Source organism: Vulpes lagopus, chromosome 2 (genome assembly GCF_018345385.1).
Source record: "Vulpes lagopus strain Blue_001 chromosome 2, ASM1834538v1, whole genome shotgun sequence".
Taxonomy (NCBI): domain Eukaryota; kingdom Metazoa; phylum Chordata; class Mammalia; order Carnivora; family Canidae; genus Vulpes; species Vulpes lagopus.
This window is the reverse complement of record NC_054825.1, coordinates 67,096,828-67,116,588: the sequence shown is the minus strand read 5'-3', so window position 1 is coordinate 67,116,588 and position 19,761 is coordinate 67,096,828. Positions and strand designations below refer to the sequence as shown.

The 19,761-nt window shown below is 38.7% G+C and overlaps 1 protein-coding gene across 2 annotated transcripts in view; it reads right to left on the bottom strand.

The window, feature by feature from the left end:
* Positions 1-19,761, bottom strand: part of FBN1 (fibrillin 1) — a 227,453-nt gene that overhangs the window by 111,483 nt on the left and 96,209 nt on the right. For both annotated transcript variants that reach the window (XM_041743578.1, XM_041743577.1), the window contains exons 7-9: positions 12,495-12,692; positions 8,968-9,093; positions 1,954-2,079 (exon numbers count right to left, since the gene is read on the bottom strand). In XM_041743578.1, the coding sequence (XP_041599512.1) occupies positions 1,954-2,079; positions 8,968-9,093; positions 12,495-12,692 (450 nt within the window). The remainder of the gene's footprint in view (positions 1-1,953; positions 2,080-8,967; positions 9,094-12,494; positions 12,693-19,761) is intronic.

Here is a 19,761-nt window from a genome sequence, read left to right as displayed (position 1 = left end):
GGTTTGGGACTGTGGGCTCATGTCCAAGTTGGGATCCCAGCTCCTTCACTTCTTAGCTGCTTAAGCAATCAAACCAAATTACTTATCTGAGCTCCGTACACCTCAGCTTCTTCCCATCCACAGTATGGTTGTAAACGTGAAGTCAGGCAATTCTTGTAGAACACCTCACACCCAGGAGGTTACCCCTGAATCCTAGTTCACTCTCCACATCTCCCTTTCTTTGTAAATAGTATGAATATATCTGTTAAGAGTGTAAACTATCTGTTATGTAAATGTTTTCATCTCTTTAATTTGTGGCTCTCTTTGAAAGTTAAAAAATAAATCTACCTATTATTTGGACAGGAAAGAACTTCTGATCTACCTCTTTGCTGAGCATATCCACTGGATGTCAAATGCTAATTGGAACGGTTTGGGAAGAAAAAGGAGATACATGAATTGCACTGGCCATTCTTTCACTGCAGTGCCAGTATGTACAAAGATATCTTGGAAAATCAGGCAATCCAGGCCCCACCATTGTTTTTAAGGAGAAATCCAGATAGGCTTCCCTCACTGGTTGTACTTATTCAAATGTCAACTTAAGAGATCGCCCTCAGCTTTTATTATATGTGACTAAGTAAAAAGGAATTCAGAATTTCAAGTGCAACTCAGTTTGGGTCTGAAATTCATGGCTTGTGGTGAGGATGTGAAGCTGAGTGTCTTTGAAAATATGGGCCAGAAATAAACATCAAAAGATAGTGTTCATTTCTCTCCAAGGCCATGTGCCATGGGCTTCCTAGCTCTGCCCTAATAATAAGGAAGTACTCATTGTGATATTCAACAAATACTTAACTGAGTGCCTATGACATGCAAGGCATCATGCCGAGAACCACTGGGGACAGATGAGGATAGCAGTTAGCCTTTAAGGAGAGCTTACATCTTAATTAGGGAGATAAAAACATACAGACATAAAATTTCCCTAGATCATTTATGAGAATCATATCCTCAGAGAAGGGAGAAACTGCTTTCAGGTAGGCTGATCCAGGGTGTCTTCAAAGACAGAGAAGCTGAGGAGGAATATGAAAGGAGGCCTGAGCTGGAAGAAGAGTATCTGTCCTGAGTGGTACCACACATATGATCAAAAAGGCAGGAATGAATCAAAACAAGTGTTTGAGGGGGAGAGGCAAGGACTGTGCAGATAAGGAAGCAAGGTTGAGAGGGGTCAGAGAGTGAAGGTCTTTAACTATTAGGCTGCACACTCTGGAACTGGAACTTTACACTAGAAAACTGGACTTGGAAGGAAGTCTTAACAATCGTTAAATCCAGCAGTTTCCAAACCTGTTTTTTAAGACAACAAAATCCCCTATTCAACTGATATTTTACATAGAAGCCTAACACACCACCAAATAAAAGCAGCATTGCCTACTCCTTTGCACTGTCCCCCTCTCCCACCCCAGAAGCTCTAGCGGCCCTGGCTGCACCTGAATAATCCATGTGACACACACTGAAAAACACCAATTTCTACATCCTCATGGAAAACTACTAGAGGTTTTTGAGCAACAGAGTTACTGAATCAAAGCACTATCTTAGTAAGATAAATCTGACAGGATGGATTGTAGAGAAGCCAGGAAGCAGGGAGACCAATTAAGAGATTATTGCAAAATTTCAGACCTAAATTAACATAGGTCCCAGGAAATGGCTGAAGGTTTGACACTTGCATGATCACAAAGATAATTTATAGACTGAGGATGTCTGTATGGGCTCCTGGATCATCCCTCTTTCTGGGAGGTAAAAGTCCTAATACAACACCACAAGGTGCCTCTTTTCTTGAAGAGAGCACTCAACTGTTTGATAAAATGACAATGTAAATTTTACATCAAGTGAGAACTTAGTCCCCCTGCACAAATGTCTTTAGAAAGATGTTTGTTATGGAACTGATTTACAGGGATCAGGCATGCTGTTTATCATTAAACCTACCTACGCATCGGGTACCATCGGGAGAGGGGTAAAAACCAGGAGGACACTTGCAAAAGTAACTGCTGACTGTGTTTGTACACTCGCCCCCATCACAGATTCCAGGAATGGTACTGCATTCGTCAATATCTGGAACATAAAGAAGAGTTTAGTATTCATAGAACACAGCAGAAAACTGTTCATCGTCACAAGGTTCAGAGCGAACACCAACCAAACCAATCTCCAAAACAAAAGCTGCATATAAAATAGTCAATTCAGAGGCACTTGGGTGGCTCAGTGGTTGAGCACCTGCCTTTGGCTCAGGTCATGATCCTAGGATCCGGGGATCGAGTCCCACATCAGGCTCTATGTAGGAAGCCTGCTTCTCCCTCTGCTATGTCTCCCTGCCTCTCTTTCTCTCTCACTCATGAATAAATAAATAAAATCTTTAAAAATAAATAAATAAATAAAATAGTCAATTTTAAAAAGGGTGATTCTCTCAACACAGGCTTACCCAAGGAACTTCCAAAGCTCAAGAGATTACAGCAAAATAGAAGAAACCTCCCCTGTAAAATCTAAAACTATATAGTGTTTTACCAAGCAACTATAGCCTGCTCATATTCCAATGTCATTTATTTTAAAATTTCGTTTTCTCCATTCTCTCTATGGTTTGCACTGAGTTAGGGTCCCTTATGTTTACTCTATATTCTGCATCAATTCCTGCATTTCTTCTCAATCTGACTTTCCACAAAGCAGGTATGAAAATCCTATAGAGAAGAGCATTTGGTCTGAGTGCTGACCAAGACTTGGCCATTGTGGGGTTCTCAGGGACACCCAATCTGCTATGATGATGGTTTTTCTGTGGGTTCGGTGAGTGAATGGTGGGGAACACTGGGATGCTCCATCCAGATCCTTCTCAAGGGCGGACTTGTCCCAGCATTAAGGGTGCCATCAGTAGACAGCTTGGGTTCTCAGCTACTGCCAGGACTGTGTAAGCTGTAGAGAGCTGCCTCACCTCAGACTTCACCCTTCCTGGGAGCCCACAGCCTATGACTGATCGTGGAAGAGAGATAATGGTTGGTCTGGCCATCTGCCCCACTTCCCGAATCCCCTGTGAGGTCAGTGGAGGCCATAGTCAGAATCAGTGCTCAGGGCCTGAGACTACTGGTCTCCTCCAAGGAAGCAGTAAAAGTTCCTGAGGACAAATCCAACCATTTCCTTTAAAGGACTTTTCAACACTGACAGCTGTCAATAGATGTGGCACCAGCGAGGGGAGAAGAAGTTGAGAACTTCTTGCCTAGGCTAAAAGTAAATACCCAGAGTAACAGTGGTATTTGCACGACCTTGACTCCAAGAGGAGGAGGCTTTCTGCACTCACCTAGGGACACATGGATTTTGACCCAAGCCCCCTGGGAGTATTGCAATGGCCACACTACACTGTTGGTACTCAGCCCAAATTTTTTTAAAAAGAGAGAGAATATTTCTTCTCTAGTTTAAGTACTGCTCTTCACTTGTAAAACAAAATAGAATTCTGAGTGGACCAGATTCAAGTGTTGTCTGACTCAAGTTCACCCTGTTAGTCAAAAAGGCAACAGTGACACTGTTTACATGCAGTTTAACCTTTTTAAAAGCAAAATCCCCATTCTTCTATGCTAGGCTAGAGGCTAAAGCAAACAATATTCCCCTGCTTATATTAGAGTCAATGCTAACATAAACAGCATTCTCATTGTGAAGTTGTATAATGGTAAAAATGTATATTCTATTCCGACAGATAGACATTTTACTGGAGTCGGCAAAAGTCAGGCCAAGAAATAGCCAGGAATGGAGCTTAAAGATTCAAACTAGCATAGTATCAGAAGGCACGTTTTAAGACAGTTCTTTACCATCAATCCTCCCACGTTTACCAGCCACAATCCTACTTAAAAACCAACAAGGGGCACCTGGGTGGCTCAGCCAGTTAAGTGTCGGGCTCTAGATTTCAGCTCAGATCATGATCTCAGGGTCCTGGGATCGAGCTTCATGTCGGGCTTTGCGCTGAGAGTGGAGCCTGCTTGAGAGTCTCTCTCTTAACCTCCACTCCCCTCCCAGCACGAGCATGCTGTCTCTCTCTCAAACAACCACCACCACAACAAACCACAGAAGTTCAACCTCAAGGACTCAACAACCTCATTAAAGAATGAAAGAGGATGCACCCCTGTAACACAAAGGTACCTTCCCCAAAGTGTCGCTAAAGGTGAATGTCTGGGTCACTGAACTCCTATCAAAGATCATGTGAGGAGGGGATCCCTGGGTGGCTCAGTGGTTTAGCACCTGCCTTCGGCCCAGGGCGTGATCCTGGAGACCCGGGATTGAGTCCCACAATCAGGCTCCTGGCATGGAGCCTGCTTCTCCTTCCTCCTGTGTCTCTGTCTCTCTCTCTCTCTCTATGTCTATCATAAATAAGTAAATAAATAAATCTTTAAAAAAAAAAAGAAGTGAGGAAATAGTGTCTATTAAATGAAATATTTTTCTACCTGTTAGTATAAGTGACTGCTACTAACCTTATTAAGGCCACTTAGGTCAATAACCAAAGGGGTTATTTAGGCGACAAAATATACTAGAAAGAGTTGCTGAAAAAAAAACAGTAGAATGGCAGAATTTAGGCGACAAAATATACTAGAAAGAGTTACTGAAAAAAAAACAGTAGAATGGCAGAATGGAGGAGGCATCCTTCACATGCTGGCTGTTAGATCTGGCTCCTTGGCTGAGAGGATAGTACAACAGTACTAATAATAATGAGAGTTGACATGTATGGAGCACCAGACATTGATTAAAGGTTTTATGACTGTCAACTCATCTAACTCTCATAGTATAGGTCCAAGCATAGCACTGATTTCTGCAAGTCTGGTGCCTGGGCATAACTCTTGCATTACACTGAGACCTTCAGAAAGCTGACATGAGTAAAACTTGAAGAGCAAAGAGGATCATTTATAAAGTGATGCTAAGCCCAGGTCTTCAATTGCCAGGGGCTGGGCTGGGAGGGAGAGGGGCAGGGGTCCAACTTAAGGTGGATGCCCTCCTGCAAAGGTCAGTGAGTCAGGAGACATAGGGTGGTAATGTGTCAGCTAATTCTTCAAATCATGTTGAAAAAAACATCAGCTATACTATTTTATGGTCATACCACATATGCCTGCTTGTGTGGTTTCTTATTCATGCAGTACCTGCTATCTGATCACAACTGGGAAACACTGAGAAATGTGAAGAGATGGAGTCTGGATTGCAGAACTGGAAAGGACCTCCAGAGATCATCTTGTTCCACCTCCTCATTTGAAATTTGAAGTATCTCAGAGCTGGTAACTGACTTGTCCAAGGTCACACAGAATATGGGAGGACCTGAGGGCCAGGACCCGGGCCAGGGCTACCTTGTGCCTAGTGCTCTTACGCCTACATGGCAGAGATTTTGTTCAGCAACATGGAGGGAGCTGGTGACCCTGAACAATGGGAGTCAAGGGCTTACAAGTAGCTGCAGAGGGTGGGGCTCCATCTAGAGCAGTGGGTTGAGTAGCCCTAGGAATTCTCCTTGCTGCCTGAGTGGATAAAAGCCCCTAATAGCAAGGAGCCATTGGATAAATATGTCATTATTCTAGAAAAGGGAAGTCTTAAGGTTTTTGGCCATGTATTAGGGAGTGCACGGACTTAAGAGTTACATTTTTAAAAAGTCCTTTGCATCATGCAGTGCTATTATAATTGCTAAAGGCTGGGCTGGCGATAATCTAAATCCCAAAATATTAGTGGTTAATTAGGAATCCAAGGGACCTCTTCCAGAAATAAAACTTAATCCTTTAATTACACTTTTTATTTCTTAATTTCCTCCCACAGTAACCTATGCAAATATGGACTTGGTTTCCGAAAAGAAAAGGCTCATGTGTTCTTTCAGTGTGCATACTCGAGAGTCATTGGAAAAATCAACAATGAAGGTGGGCATGAACTTTGTTTCCCTTTTTCTCAAATCACAGCTATAAATCTCAATCTTTTCTTTTTAAATTTATGAAAATTTAATAATTGTTATTTAATCATTTCAGCTTGTTAATTTACATTTCAAATGAATCTAAATTGCATGCCTGGATCTAAAACTTGGTACATGGCTTTCTTCAGTTTCAGGGAAAGGGGATATTTTAAGAAGGGAGGGTCCTGCAAAAGGAAGATCTCACCAAAAACCTGCTCTTACCATCACCAAGGGAGTGAAGGTTAGCATCTTGTAAATTTGCTAAAGCCAATTTTTTATTGAATTGGTTTTTAAAATAAATTACTGCGGGCTTCCAGGCACCCAGTTCCTTCCTTTCCAAGTCAAGAGGAAGATGCATTTCAAAAAGCCACTCAAAGAAATGGCAAAGATGCCAGAAAGATTTTCACAAGGGCACAGAATCCCACTGTGGCCTGACCATCTTCCCAGGGCACACAGATGTTCTCTTCATACTTTCAGCAGTGTAGGCCAGATTTTCTGGAATTCCTTCTATTGACCATCCTATCAATCATCCTATGTCCAGAGTTACGACATTCCCATAATGAGGCATGGAGCTGGAGAAAAGCAAGGGAGAGGAGGAGGGGACTAAGCTCACCAAGCATTCTTGGAGGACTTTCTGATTTACTCTCCTACCCGAGTAAGACAGGTCAACAATGCCCAAACCAGCTCTAGGCCAGAGAACATGTAGTACTAACGGGACATTCTCTTCCAGTATCAATTTTGCATAAAAAAAATAAGAAAGAGGGGAAAAACCCCATCATCTGAATTTAATGTAACCGTAGATGGCTAGGAGAAAAAAAAAAGTCTAGCCAAAAATATGCTGTTTTTATCTTGCTACTGATTTCAATATGTAGCCGGGAAAAAAAAAATATTTGTGAAAAAGGATTAAGTCATTCTCAGACTGAATTTTTTTTGTCCATTGGATACACCACCATAATAGGCTGCTTAGCATTAACAAAAGGATTTTGAATGAGTTTTCTTTCAGTCTCAGTATTAAATCTTCTGACTTGTTCCCAACCACACAAGGTGATGGATCCTGACCCATGTTAACTGACAGGTCTGAGGGAAAGGCCAGGGACACAAGCAAACAACTGTACTCCAAGCTGGAAGCTATCAAATTCCAGAAAACAACAAAGACTGGACAAATCATATGGACCATACTGCCCTAAATCTTGAGGCTGACTATATCTAAGCTGAATATATCAAGCTGAGAAAGCCTGAAAATGTAAGACACAACCTACTGCTGCTGTGGATTTTGCATGCTATTATAAACCTAACAGCTTAGTAGCAATGGCATAACGAGACATATAAAATGGCACCTGAAAATCTATAATATTGTAAAATTTTCAAAATATTAGGAAATATAAATATTAATATTAGAGATTATGGCTTATATCCAAGAAAAAAGACTATATAATATGGTACAGCAAGTACCAGAGTATGAATCAAAAGAAGTAAATTTTCCACGATCTAAATGACTTCAATCAGGCCACTTAACATAGCTGGTTCTTTATAATGTGAAAGGTACAACTCAGTAAGTTCTTTACCCTGTTCAGTATCAACATTCTGTGCTAACATAGATCCACAATATAACTTCAAGAATACATTGGGCTTGTAAGAATCAACTTTATTGTTCTTTGAAACTTAAAATATTCTTAAAAAGTCCTACTTCCTTAGAACCTATTTTTCACAGCTACTTCAACTGTGTATGGCATGTTCAAGAACATATCACTATAAATTCTATGATGATTAATAACTTAAAAACAACTCTAACCCATAAAGATAATTCTAGTAGAGTCAAATTGCAGATTATTCAGTTTCAGGGTAAGTAGGTATTAAACTTCTTAAATGTAATTTATGAATTGCACCTCAAATTTCTTTTTAATTTTTTTTTTTTATTTATGATAGTCACAGAGAGAGAGAGAGAGAGAGAGAGGCAGAGACACAGGCAGAGGGAGAAGCAGGCTCCATGCACCGGGAGCCCGATGTGGGATTCGATCCCGGGTCTCCAGGATCGCGCCCTGGGCCAAAGACAGGCGCCAAACCGCTGCGCCACCCAGGGATCCCTGCACCTCAAATTTGAAGCTGTCTTTCCCACGTATGATACACTACAGCTACCTACAAAGAAGATTAATGACTCAATCCCAGACACATGGCTTAGAATGAACTATTCTTCGTTGCTGAGAGTAGACACAACAGCAACTGCTTTCAACAAAAGTGCACGCATTGAAATGAAACTTTACATCACATCAAGTAGAGCTGAAAATGAAGGAAGAAGTTTGCTGTGCTGAGTTTGATGAGACAGGTACCTTGTTCCATGACTGTCAGACATTATTTATACATGCACTCCTCAAAGAAAAGAGAGTTTGATGCTGCCTACTTACTTCCCTCTCATGGAAAAAGCATTTATTACGGCCTTGGATGCCAGGCCTCTTTTTGGCAAGTAGCAGTAGTGGTGAATATGAACACATTCTCTCTATACACATTTTCAGGAGCTCAATCTATAAACTAAATGCAAATAGATAAATTTACCTCCAGAAAATAAATTTTCTGTTTGATTAACATTAAAAGGCTTCCATCTGATAGGCAGAAAACACTAAATTTGTAGTAGGAGCATAAATATATGAGTTAATCTAAAAAAAATCAAACATACATTTTAACTAGGAAAACATCAGAAGATATGTCTTTCTGAATGATATGTAATGATTAAATTTAAATTCATGTCTCTAGAACCATGCAAAAACATGTCTTGAACATTTTAACCCAAATATGGGTTCAAAAATATTTCATGTTTTAATATCTAATTTGATTCAGATGGATCTCTTATTTTGGGTCTATAAAAGTGGAAAAAGCTGCAGGGTTTTTCTGGTTCAATAGCACAAAGGCATATTATTCCTGGTAAGAATATTATATTTACACATTCACAGGAATGACAAAGACAGAAGGATTTTGGAACAATTTGCAATAAAGCTTGTCACTGATTTGAATTTTGCCTGCCCCTCCACCCCTTGACTGCAAAGCATGATATTTCTTACCTTCACATTTTTGTGATGCTTCATTAAATTTGTGTCCAGCAGGGCATTTGCACTCAAAAGACCCAACAGTATTAATGCAATTTCCTCCTTGACAGAGCCCAGGGATGGCCTGGCATTCATCCACATCTGTCAGATTTTAGAAGACAGAGAGAGGAGAGGGAGAGATTCATATAAAAGTCATTGCAGAAGAAAATGTGATAGTTTGTCTACATTTATATTACCATAATTATGTCAATGAGCTATTTGTCCATCAGAATATTTGGAATATGATGAGAGAAATTATTTTTCACAATTACTTTATGTAAAATAAATTATTTGAGTAACATAACTTGGTCAATAATGTTTATAAGAATATTGTTAATTTATTGAATTAACAATGTGAATATTGTTAATTTTCCTACCTTCCATCTTCCCTTATGTAAAGAGCAGTTTTTATATTAATTTTTGTGGGGTTTATTATGCATGCCGCAAATTATAGGGGTACAATGATTAAAAGGCTGACAGTAACAACTAGAGTTATACAAGAAATCCTGAGAATCAAAATGCCACACATTTCTATAATAAAACTGTCTCTAAGACTTATATTGAATCATTCAGTTAAAACAGAATTTACTTAAGATCTCTCGGAGGACATGAGAAGGTGTTTTTATGCAAATGAAATGAGAAATGTTCACCTTGCACTCTGTAGAATTATCTTGCACTGTGAAAATTAAACAACCCAGGACATTAGACTGAGAAGTGTGAGATACCCTAGATGAATGTGCAGTCTGAGCTGCAGACTCACTTTGCTGGCAGAGCAGCCACGAGTGGGAACCTTTTGAAAGGTAAGTCAGAGTGTGTCCTCCTGGCTTAAAACTCAAGCCCTTATCTTAGAAGATCCTATTTGCCCTCTCTACTCTCTGACCTCATCTTCTGGCCTCCTCTCTCACTCCTCTCCTTCTGGCTCCCTTGCCATTCCTTAAATATACCAAGGATGTACCTGCCTTGGGTTTTTGGAGCAGTGGCCCCTCTGTGTGGATTGTTCTCCCTCCATAAAGTTGCATAAAGATTCATGTTGCCCTGTTCATCAGGTGTCTACTCCACTGTAGCAGTGGATCCTCCTTTCCTGGCCAATCTAATAGCAATGGCCAGCTCCCCCATCCTTCACCACCCTTTGCTTATTTTTTTTCCATTGGACAAATCACCAGCTGACCTAGTGAACCCTTGTTTGCTTTGTTTTGTTTCATAAATCCATTGTCTTTAATACAAAGTTCAGAGAGCAGGATTTTTTGTCTATTTTGTTCACTGCTGTATCCCTGACACCTAATATCCCTGACACATGGTCCTACATGTAGTCCCAAATACGAACCCCTTAGGAACAAAATGAATCACTCTAGGCTCATTATGTTCAGTTAGAAAGATTGTAAAAAAATACATGTACATTCTTTCCATCTCTTCATATATAACACACAAAAGTCTAGTTTAATAAAGGAACCCCCAGTGTGGCAGTCTAACTTTTCTTTCTCTCACTTTGGATATTCTTTTAGAAATCTGGAAACCTAGTGTACTCCTTTGTCTTATTCTTCATTGTATGAAGCAAGAGAGTGAGTACCAATTTTAGGATCTCTAATAACCAGTGTTCTTAAGAAAAGTTGGCATGATGGAAAGGATACTAAAGAACCAACAATTTATTTTGCTATAAAAGTGTCACTATGTTAAATGGAAGGTCCTGGCCCACAAATGAACCACTATATGTGAAATAAAATTAGATTACATTTTATAGCTGATCTCAATTTTCTCTTAGACCAGAAGTTTCCATTCTCTTAATATACTGAATATGTTATTAAAATGTTATTTGAAATTGATGGCACATATAAGCAAAACTTGATAGTCTTGTTGGTCATAAATTTTGGCCAAGAGGAAATATATATGAGGGCACTTCTCTGTTGGCCACATCTTTCAAGACTGAAGACAGAATGAGCTCCTTTATGAACTCATTTGTCCACAGCCCCTCCTATCTAGCCCAAGGTCTGAAAAACACCAGCAAAGAGACACAGCCCCAGGCTGATAGCAGAATCGCTTGGAAAAACCCACAATAAAACATGGGGAATTTCATTCTCAAAGTGGCAGTATAACTGCCATCTTGATTTCAAGGGTTTCACAAAATTTCTGATAAAGAGTCAGGAAGGGACAGAAAGAAAATGCTGGACAAGTCTAGACTGTATGAAATGCATAGCAAAGACACCGAGCAATCGCTCTTCCCTCTCCCTCTCCATTCTCTGTCCCCCAGTTCTCTCAGAGCCTCAACTTCTGACAAGGACTCACAGACACCAAATCCGGCTTTCTGGTCTCTGTTGATGAGTTCACGGGTACTAGCTGCCTTCACAACACTAAGACCAAGCATTTCTTCAGAACTCACTGGGGCTTTCTAAGGCTGAGAAAAATAAAGGAGGTACCCAAGAGAGAGGGAACCAAACTTACTTATGATTTTATAAAATCACACGCTAGACCCCTCTGTAACTCTTTTGTTTCAAAGTGACTTCTTGCAGCTCCTGGCTTTCAGAAGGACAAGTTGAAGGGCAAATAAAGGGGCTGTATGTTATACATAGCAATCAGGAGCCAGGACCAACAGTGTTTATCACAAGTGGAATTTGTGGAAGTATAATTTAATGGAGACCAACAGAGCTTAAACTATGGGATTAAGCTCAAATTCTATTTTACGGCATATCAGCCTTAGAATTAATGTACAGAACAAAACCAAACTGGTATCTACTTGTCTCAAAAGTGCATACCCTGAATTTTCTGGAAATATTGCAACTTGCTAAAAAAGCCCTGAAGATGTCTAAAGGAAACAGATACAGCCTGGGAGTTTTCAATCCCATCAGTTTAGTGCTGAACTGCCTCCGTTCACTTCCTCCTGTTTCCTGCCAGACATCCAGACAATAAAAGAATTTGTACAGCTGGAAGAACAGGAGTAAAAGCCAAAAACAGAGTAAGGGCTTCTATGGGAGGTAGGAGAAGAAGCAAGCAGGCGACATCTGGGGATATTTAAAACTGTGAAACAAATCTTAATTTATTTCTGACTTATTAAAAAAAAAAGCATAATGTAGCATGTAAAATGGAGAGAGGAACTATTTTCTTGAGGTCAACTAAGTACAACCCATGAGACAGAGGAACTCCAACAACACCAAATGAAGGGAAAAAATGAAGAAAATGAAGAAAAAGAAACTACGTTGTTCAGAGATTTTGCTTAGTGTTGATACACAGCATTGTCATAATGCACAGCACTGCTGCAAACAAAACCATATCACCCCAAAGAAACAGCTTTGGGGTCAGAGGGGGAACTGCTGGCAAGGAAAGGTCCAGGGAGACCAGCTGCTCTCTCCCGAGCCACACTCCTAATGCCTAAGTTGGATATCATGCCGTCAGCGAAATCGTGAAGTTATGTCTCTGACACCGCTTTTCCATTCTCTCCAACTTTGCTGGAGAACGGCTCTCCAGAGCAAATAAGATGAATCCATTAATAGCTGCATCAGCCAGAGGCTTACCTTGACAGGCTCCCGTACGGATATTTGGAATGAAGCCTCGGCGACAGGGGTGGGGCTGGGCGGGGCACATCTCACACGGGTGGCCCCAGGCTCTGCCCACCGTGGCACAGCAGAGTGTTTTTGTGCAGACAATCCCGCTGAGCTGTCCCTGGCACATCTGGTTGCTGACCACAGTAAAACATGGGCCTGTCCTGTAATCTGAAAATAAAGGAGAAGAATTCCATGAAGGTCCAGAGAAGCAGGAACCATCACGCAGAGGAACAGCTGTGCCCCATCTTGTTTGACTCCCAATCGGGAAACAGTCTTCAGGGAGAGAACCACACATCAGTGACTCCGTGTGAAGCCTTTGGCAGACCATTCTACTGCCCGCCTCCATTTCCCTCACCTATGACACAAGGGTAAAAACACTAGTTCCTAACCACTGTGAAAAAACCCTGTTGCAAAGATCAAATGAGCTAACGGAAAACACTTTACAATTGTAGTGTCCTACACAAATACAGCATTATGAGAGTAATAAGCATTCATTCACTCAAGAAAATGTACCAGTGCCTACTATCAATCAGCCCCTGTGCTTGATGGAGATGTTTTAGTGATTAAAATAGACCAAATCCCTGCCCTTACAGAGCTTACAGTCTATTATTACTCAGGCTGGAGAAAGCAAAAAATTTCAAAGTTTGCAATGAGGAAAGTCATAGCACCTTCTTCCTGGGAGTTCCTTGAACAAAAGAAATGGACTACTCATTTCTTTTGGATTGGTCCATCTTACTTCAAGCACAAAACACAAGCAAGCAAACAAGTAAGTATTATTAAGTATTTACCCATGCAAAGACATTAGGTATTTAATATAAACAGTAAGGACATCGGTATGAAATCATTGTAACCCTTGGGCAAAAGTCCATCTTCAAGCAAACAGGGATAAGCCAAGGCCATAGGAGAATTTCCAAGTATTCTCATTGAATATAAAATCTGCCTCCGTTTTTGTTCTGTTTTGTTTTGTTAGCAGGAGAAAGTCAATCTGGATTCAGCAGCCAAAAGACAAGAAAGATTAACATGTAGTGAGCATAGAGGACCAAAATCAGGCTGTCCTCAGTCTCCCTATGAGAGAAATTGAGACCATAATATCCCTTTCTGTTCTACAGTGACCTTGACAGATAAGGGAAGCTGAGCTGTAGCGAGACCCATGGGCTTATCCACTACGCAACACTGCATGCTTCCCTATGTCATTTTCAGAAATGCATAGTTTCTTGTGAATCCAGGGATGGAGTAAACAAATAATAAATAACTGAATAACTAAGTTCCTTTCACCACTGAATTCCACAGTTTTATGAAAATCACCATGTGTGCTAATGTAATAGCTGGGTTAGGTTTTCACTTTTCTTCTTTCTTTCTTTAGGTAGCTCATGAAACATACATATGCAGTTAACCAAGGACAACTCTTCATTACAGTACCAGCAAGAGTGAAGGATGGAGCGTGACCACATTTGGACAATAGCTGAATCTTACCTGCAGTCATGCCTCTGTTCTGTGCATTCCCTCCTGCTTTCTCTGTTGCAGTTATGACCCTAGCAGCTCCCTATCACTAAATGTTCTTCCTCATTCTCCCTTCTATCTTGCTGGAATGAGCCACCTGTGGTCAATGGCACTGCCCTAATGCCCATGTGGAAAGATGAGCCTAAAACAAAATATTACCTGGTCAAGTTGAACAAGAGGACTAGGCCCAAATTATGGTAACGCTTAAGAGATGGACAGGATGACCAAAATGTGGAGTCTCCATCTCCACATCTCTTTCTCCATGCAAGTGCTTACCAAAGTGTGCCATGTGTATCACTGATGGGATGCAAGATGGCTTTAGATTGTCAGGTTTTTAATTTAATTTATTTATTTGAGAGGAAAAAGAACACAGAGGGAGAGGGAGAAGCAGACTCCCCACTGAGCAGAGAGAGCCCAACATAGGGCTCTATCCCGGGACCCTGAGATCATGACCTGGAGCCAAAGACAGACACTGAACTGACTGAGCTACCTAGGTGCTCCTAGATAGTCAGGTTTGAATAGTCACTTATTAATTCTAATTTGTATTATTAAAAACTATAACCATAACTTACTCATGATTTCACAAATATGTTTGCTATGAGGATGAATAAAAGAAGCTTAACTCGATTTAAAGAAAAATATTAAATAAAAATATTAAGTAAATACTAATACAAGATATGCAAATAGGCCAAAAAGTTGTTTAGTTTGTAAACATCTAAACACCACCAGTGTTACCATTCCAAAAGACTAATCTTATAACTTTGTTCCAATCAAGTCTCTACTGCTCTGGCCCCTCCCACCTTTCCAGCCTTATCTCCCGTTGCTTCCTCAGTTTACTGTCTTTTTATTTTGTTCATGCATTTTTTTTTTACCCAACTGATTATTCTTAGTTTTAAATAGTCAAATTCTAGGTACATTTGGATATTTAATATTTTTCAGAGTATGCCAGATCTATTAAAAAATCTGCTATCTTCTTCCAGAGTATTGAATTCAAACAAGAATACAAAAATTAAATGCTATGGAATAAAATCTCTGCCCTCATTTCATTCTGTCAATAAAGGAAAATGATACCACCATGACAGTTTGCAGCAAAAGTGCTCTTAAACGCAGTAAACACATGGACAAAGTCAAAGGTGCCATCATTCATAATTTGGCTCAATTCTTCCAAATACCTATAGGCATTTAACAAATACTTTTCCAACATACAGCATTTCTTTTCTATTTTACATTTCATTATATAGTTTGTGATTCAAAAATAATTATTTTAGAGAACTAGGAAAACATAGCAATAAAAATAAGAAAAATCACATGTAATTGCACCCAAAGAAATCTTTGATGCATACTAGTTATATTATCTTAACCTAATTTTACAGGGGTTTTGCTCTTTACCACAAAATAGAAGCTATATTAAAGATACAACTTTGAATCTTAAAATTGCCAAAAGCATTTCCCCATGTAACTACTATTCCAAAATATGATTTTAAATGCCTCCTAATTTTCCATCAAGTTATAACATAATTTATTCAATAATTTTCTGTGTGTTACTTAAATTGCTTCCAATTCTTCATTATCACATACAACATCATTGTACATTACTGATGAATTACTTTAGAATGAAAAACGTTTAGTCTCACGCAACAACCATCAAGATTTTTATGACTACATATATATATTTTACTTCTGAGACTAGAAAGATCACAGCAAAATAAAAAGGTTTTATTTAAAAAGTAAATAAAACCTATGTTAGGTGACAAGGAAAGAAATTCAGGTTTTTTTCCTTCTCTTAATTTACTGAGGTAAGTACAAATGTTTGACTCAGATTCATGTTGGCATGTCATTTTCAATCTTTGAAAACCATAATGGAACATGAATTTGAATTTATAATCCTCTCTTCAACACTGCTTAGCTTTAGTTTTGCTGTTCATTTCGTCAAAATGCTTATGGAAAGATTTTATATATGAGGATTGCAAAGATTCAGGGTAACACACTGTTTTGACAGTAACACCAGCAAAATCAAGGCACACTACAAAATACTCAGAAAATCTGATTCAGTTCTGTCTGACTCTGCCTCATGATTTCAGACATGAATTCCTCATTGGAAGACCCCCATTAAAAAAAAATAATCCTTAAGACTTTTCCAGGGTTAACAACCTCTTACCCTCATTTTAATATGAAACACACAGAATAGAAATGGCACTTGTTAATTCTGGCAATTTTCTTTGGGAATCTCTAGAGCCCACAGGGACCCACCTTTATTAAACATATTAGATATTTGGCAAATAGTTGGAGTATACATAACAGAATCTATAGACTTAACACATTTCTACAGTAAATACCACTATGGATAAAAACCAGACCATTTGACAGTACAGATTAGTAAGCGTACATAAATGTATTTGTACGGCCACATTTTCAATAAAAATTGCTGAGTGCAGAGGATAGAGGCATAATCTGGATGAAACAGAATTGGATCTAAAAATCCCTTGGAAGGTAAATGCTCTATTAACGTGGTTTTCAAATGTCATTCTGATTTGGCAGCATGTGCTTTTTGTCCTGTGTTTCATTAGATTGCCAAAGCTATGCTGTTTTTTGTCCAATACCTCAACCACAGAAAAAAATGTGCCCACTCCCAATTCCTTACAAATAATCCAATTATTTACAATTATTCCCATAGCACTTACATGATACTAGGCTAAATTTACACACTCTTTTTATTTATTTATTTATTTTTTTCAGATAGTCCCAGCACTAGACAGGGAATGTGCCTAATTCAATGCTGGGGTAATGTCTGACTCATTCCTTCAACATAAATAACTATTCCTGATGCTACGAAAATATAGTATTAAAAATACTTCTGTTTGCAAATTGCTCTACAATCACTTCCTTATAAGACCACCATGAACTAGGGCAACAGGCCAAGCCTTTCCCAAATTAAAATACAATTTTAATTATTTTTAACTGGCTTACCCTAATATGGCTAGTTCATGGGAAATTTTGCATCTACATGTTCCCATTCTGAGTGGTGAGGCTCCAGGACTATTCCACAGTCCCCAAAGATTTAGCCTCAAGGCTTAGGATCTAACTAATGTGTATGTGTGGCTTCAGATCCTCAGCCCCTTCCCAGGTCCGCAGCTCAGAATGCTGTGACCCACTATGTTACTTCACTTTCATCTGCAATCAGACTTCACCCTAAAGAAAATACATCATGCACAGAGAAAGGATATTCTGTGGTACAATGAATTCTTGTCACTCCTGCCCAGTCACTAAACCACAAACTACAGGAAGGCACAAGGATATAATTTGGGGCAGTAGACTCCAATTATTTTAAATCCTTCTTTTCATAAAAATTACAAACAAAAGAATGAGCTATCAATTTCTCCATGACAGGGTCACAGCATGCTTCTTCCTTTCAGGTAGGCTGGCCTGGGACACATTAGACTCCTAACGTGTGGAATTTCAATACAACCTCCTGAGGAAAGAGTTCAGAGAACTTTCAGTCCAGAGAAAATTAAAGCAAAGAAGTTCCATGATCATCATTAGTCTCATAACTGCTCCCATTTCTTCTTCCTCCAATTATTCTTAACCTTAGGACATAACAAAATCACCTGGGGAAGTTTTTCAAAATACTAATGCCTGGGCCTCACCCCTGTCCTCCCATAGCCTCTCTCCTCATTCCCCCACCCCCACCCCCTAGAATCCAATTCAGTTGATGTGGCTTGAGTCTTGGGTATCCATCTGTCTTTTACAAAAGCCCCCCATTGTGATTTTGCCCTCTAGGGCTCTAAGTTTTCCCTCTCTCTCTCTTAACTTTATTGAGAAGTTCTTATGTTCCATAATTGGAGGCATCTGCAAGATGCCTTACCTAAAGGTCAGGTAAGCAGTCAGCTTAGAATCCTTAGAAATGTGAGTCCATGGACTAGGATCGCTGCTACTCAATATAAACCAATTCCATAACATTCATTTCCATAATGTTGACTGATTATGAGGCATTTTACTATGTTCTTTATTAGTTATACTAACCACAAGCTCACTAAACCAAAACAGCAAATTAAAATTTAAGAAAGCTAACCACCCACTGCTCCACTGTTCTAATAGTCAAGTGAATTCACGTTTCTAAGCTCTCCCTTCCCAGGGTTATAAAGCACATCTATATACATGACACCATTCTACTACCATGAATTCCCACTTCCAACTGCCCTGCCCAGTGCTAGACATGGTACCTGAGTAGAATGCCAGAGGGATTCTTCGCCCAGGTTCCAAACACACTGATCAAACTTAGCATCAGTGACACCAAAAGTTAACATTCAATTCCTCAAGAATTGCACGATCACAGGCCACCTTGAAATACTTTCATGACTCCTGATTTGATTAAATATAAAGTACTAAACATCATCTATGAAGTTTATGCCAAAAATAGTCAAACCTTAATCAAATTAAGCTTCTAGACCTAACCTGTAGCGGAGAGGACATATGGGGTAGAAGAACAAGACAAATGACACCACAAGGAAATACTCAGAAAATCCAGAATGTGTGATTTTTAAAAGCAACTGTCCTGAACTTTTCCAAAAATATAAGACATCTTCTCTTAAAAAAGAAAAAAAAAAAAAGATGGCAGAGGGATTATTTAGATTAAAAAGATATAATAACCAAAACTTAATTGGATTCTGTTTCAAAAAGAGACAACTGGGGAAATTTTATATGGGCTGTATATTACATAATATCGTGGAATTATTGATCTCTTAGATATGGTCATGGTATTTTGGTTATCTATGAAGTGATGTGTCATGATGTATGCAACTTAATTTTCAAAAGATTCAGCAAAACAGACAACAAATATATATAAATATATACCTATTAATATATATACACAAATATATAATATATAACTACATTTACATATAATATACACAGACTAATATTTAATATATACCACATATAAAATATGTATTTAGATATACATATACAAATAAGCACATAGAAAATATTATATATATAAAAGTAGAAAAATGTTAACAAATAATGTAGGTGGGAAGTATATGGTTACACTTTACATCATTATTTCAACTTTAATGTAAGTTTGAAACGTTTAATAATAAAAATTCTGAGGGGTTAATAATTCCTTCCTGGGCTACTTTTACTATGCAATATTGTTTCTTTTATTTTATCCAAGCTATGTTTTTTTTAAATGACATAATAAATTTCAAATATACTTTCCAATCCATACAGTTTTTACAAAATACTACATGCAAAATATGAGTATGAATGTGATCTCCATAATGTTATTTAAAGAATATTAACTTTTGAAAAAATTTACTGTTACATTATGCAAAATGTTTATCTTTCAGTAACTGTACCTGAGATACAGCTTCACTGTAAACTAATTAAAACATTTTAGAAATAGAGCATAAGAATAAAACACAGAGCTATTTCTGTTAACATTTCACTGACTTTTAACTTCTTTAATTCATAAAAGTATTACCATTATAAATTTAATATGATAAAATATAAATATCATTCAAAACTGCAGAAACAAGGTGATACACCTTTTAATTCTAACATGCAGACTCAGTGATTCACCAAATCTAGGCCATAGTTCTACGGAATCCGATTATGTGCAGCAGCAATTCAACTTTCAAATACTGTTACCACATTTTATTCTGTGCCATGATGAAGACAGTAAGCAATCTTGTTCAGGGAAGAGAAAATCTCATGTCTGAATAATCAGTTACCTGACACT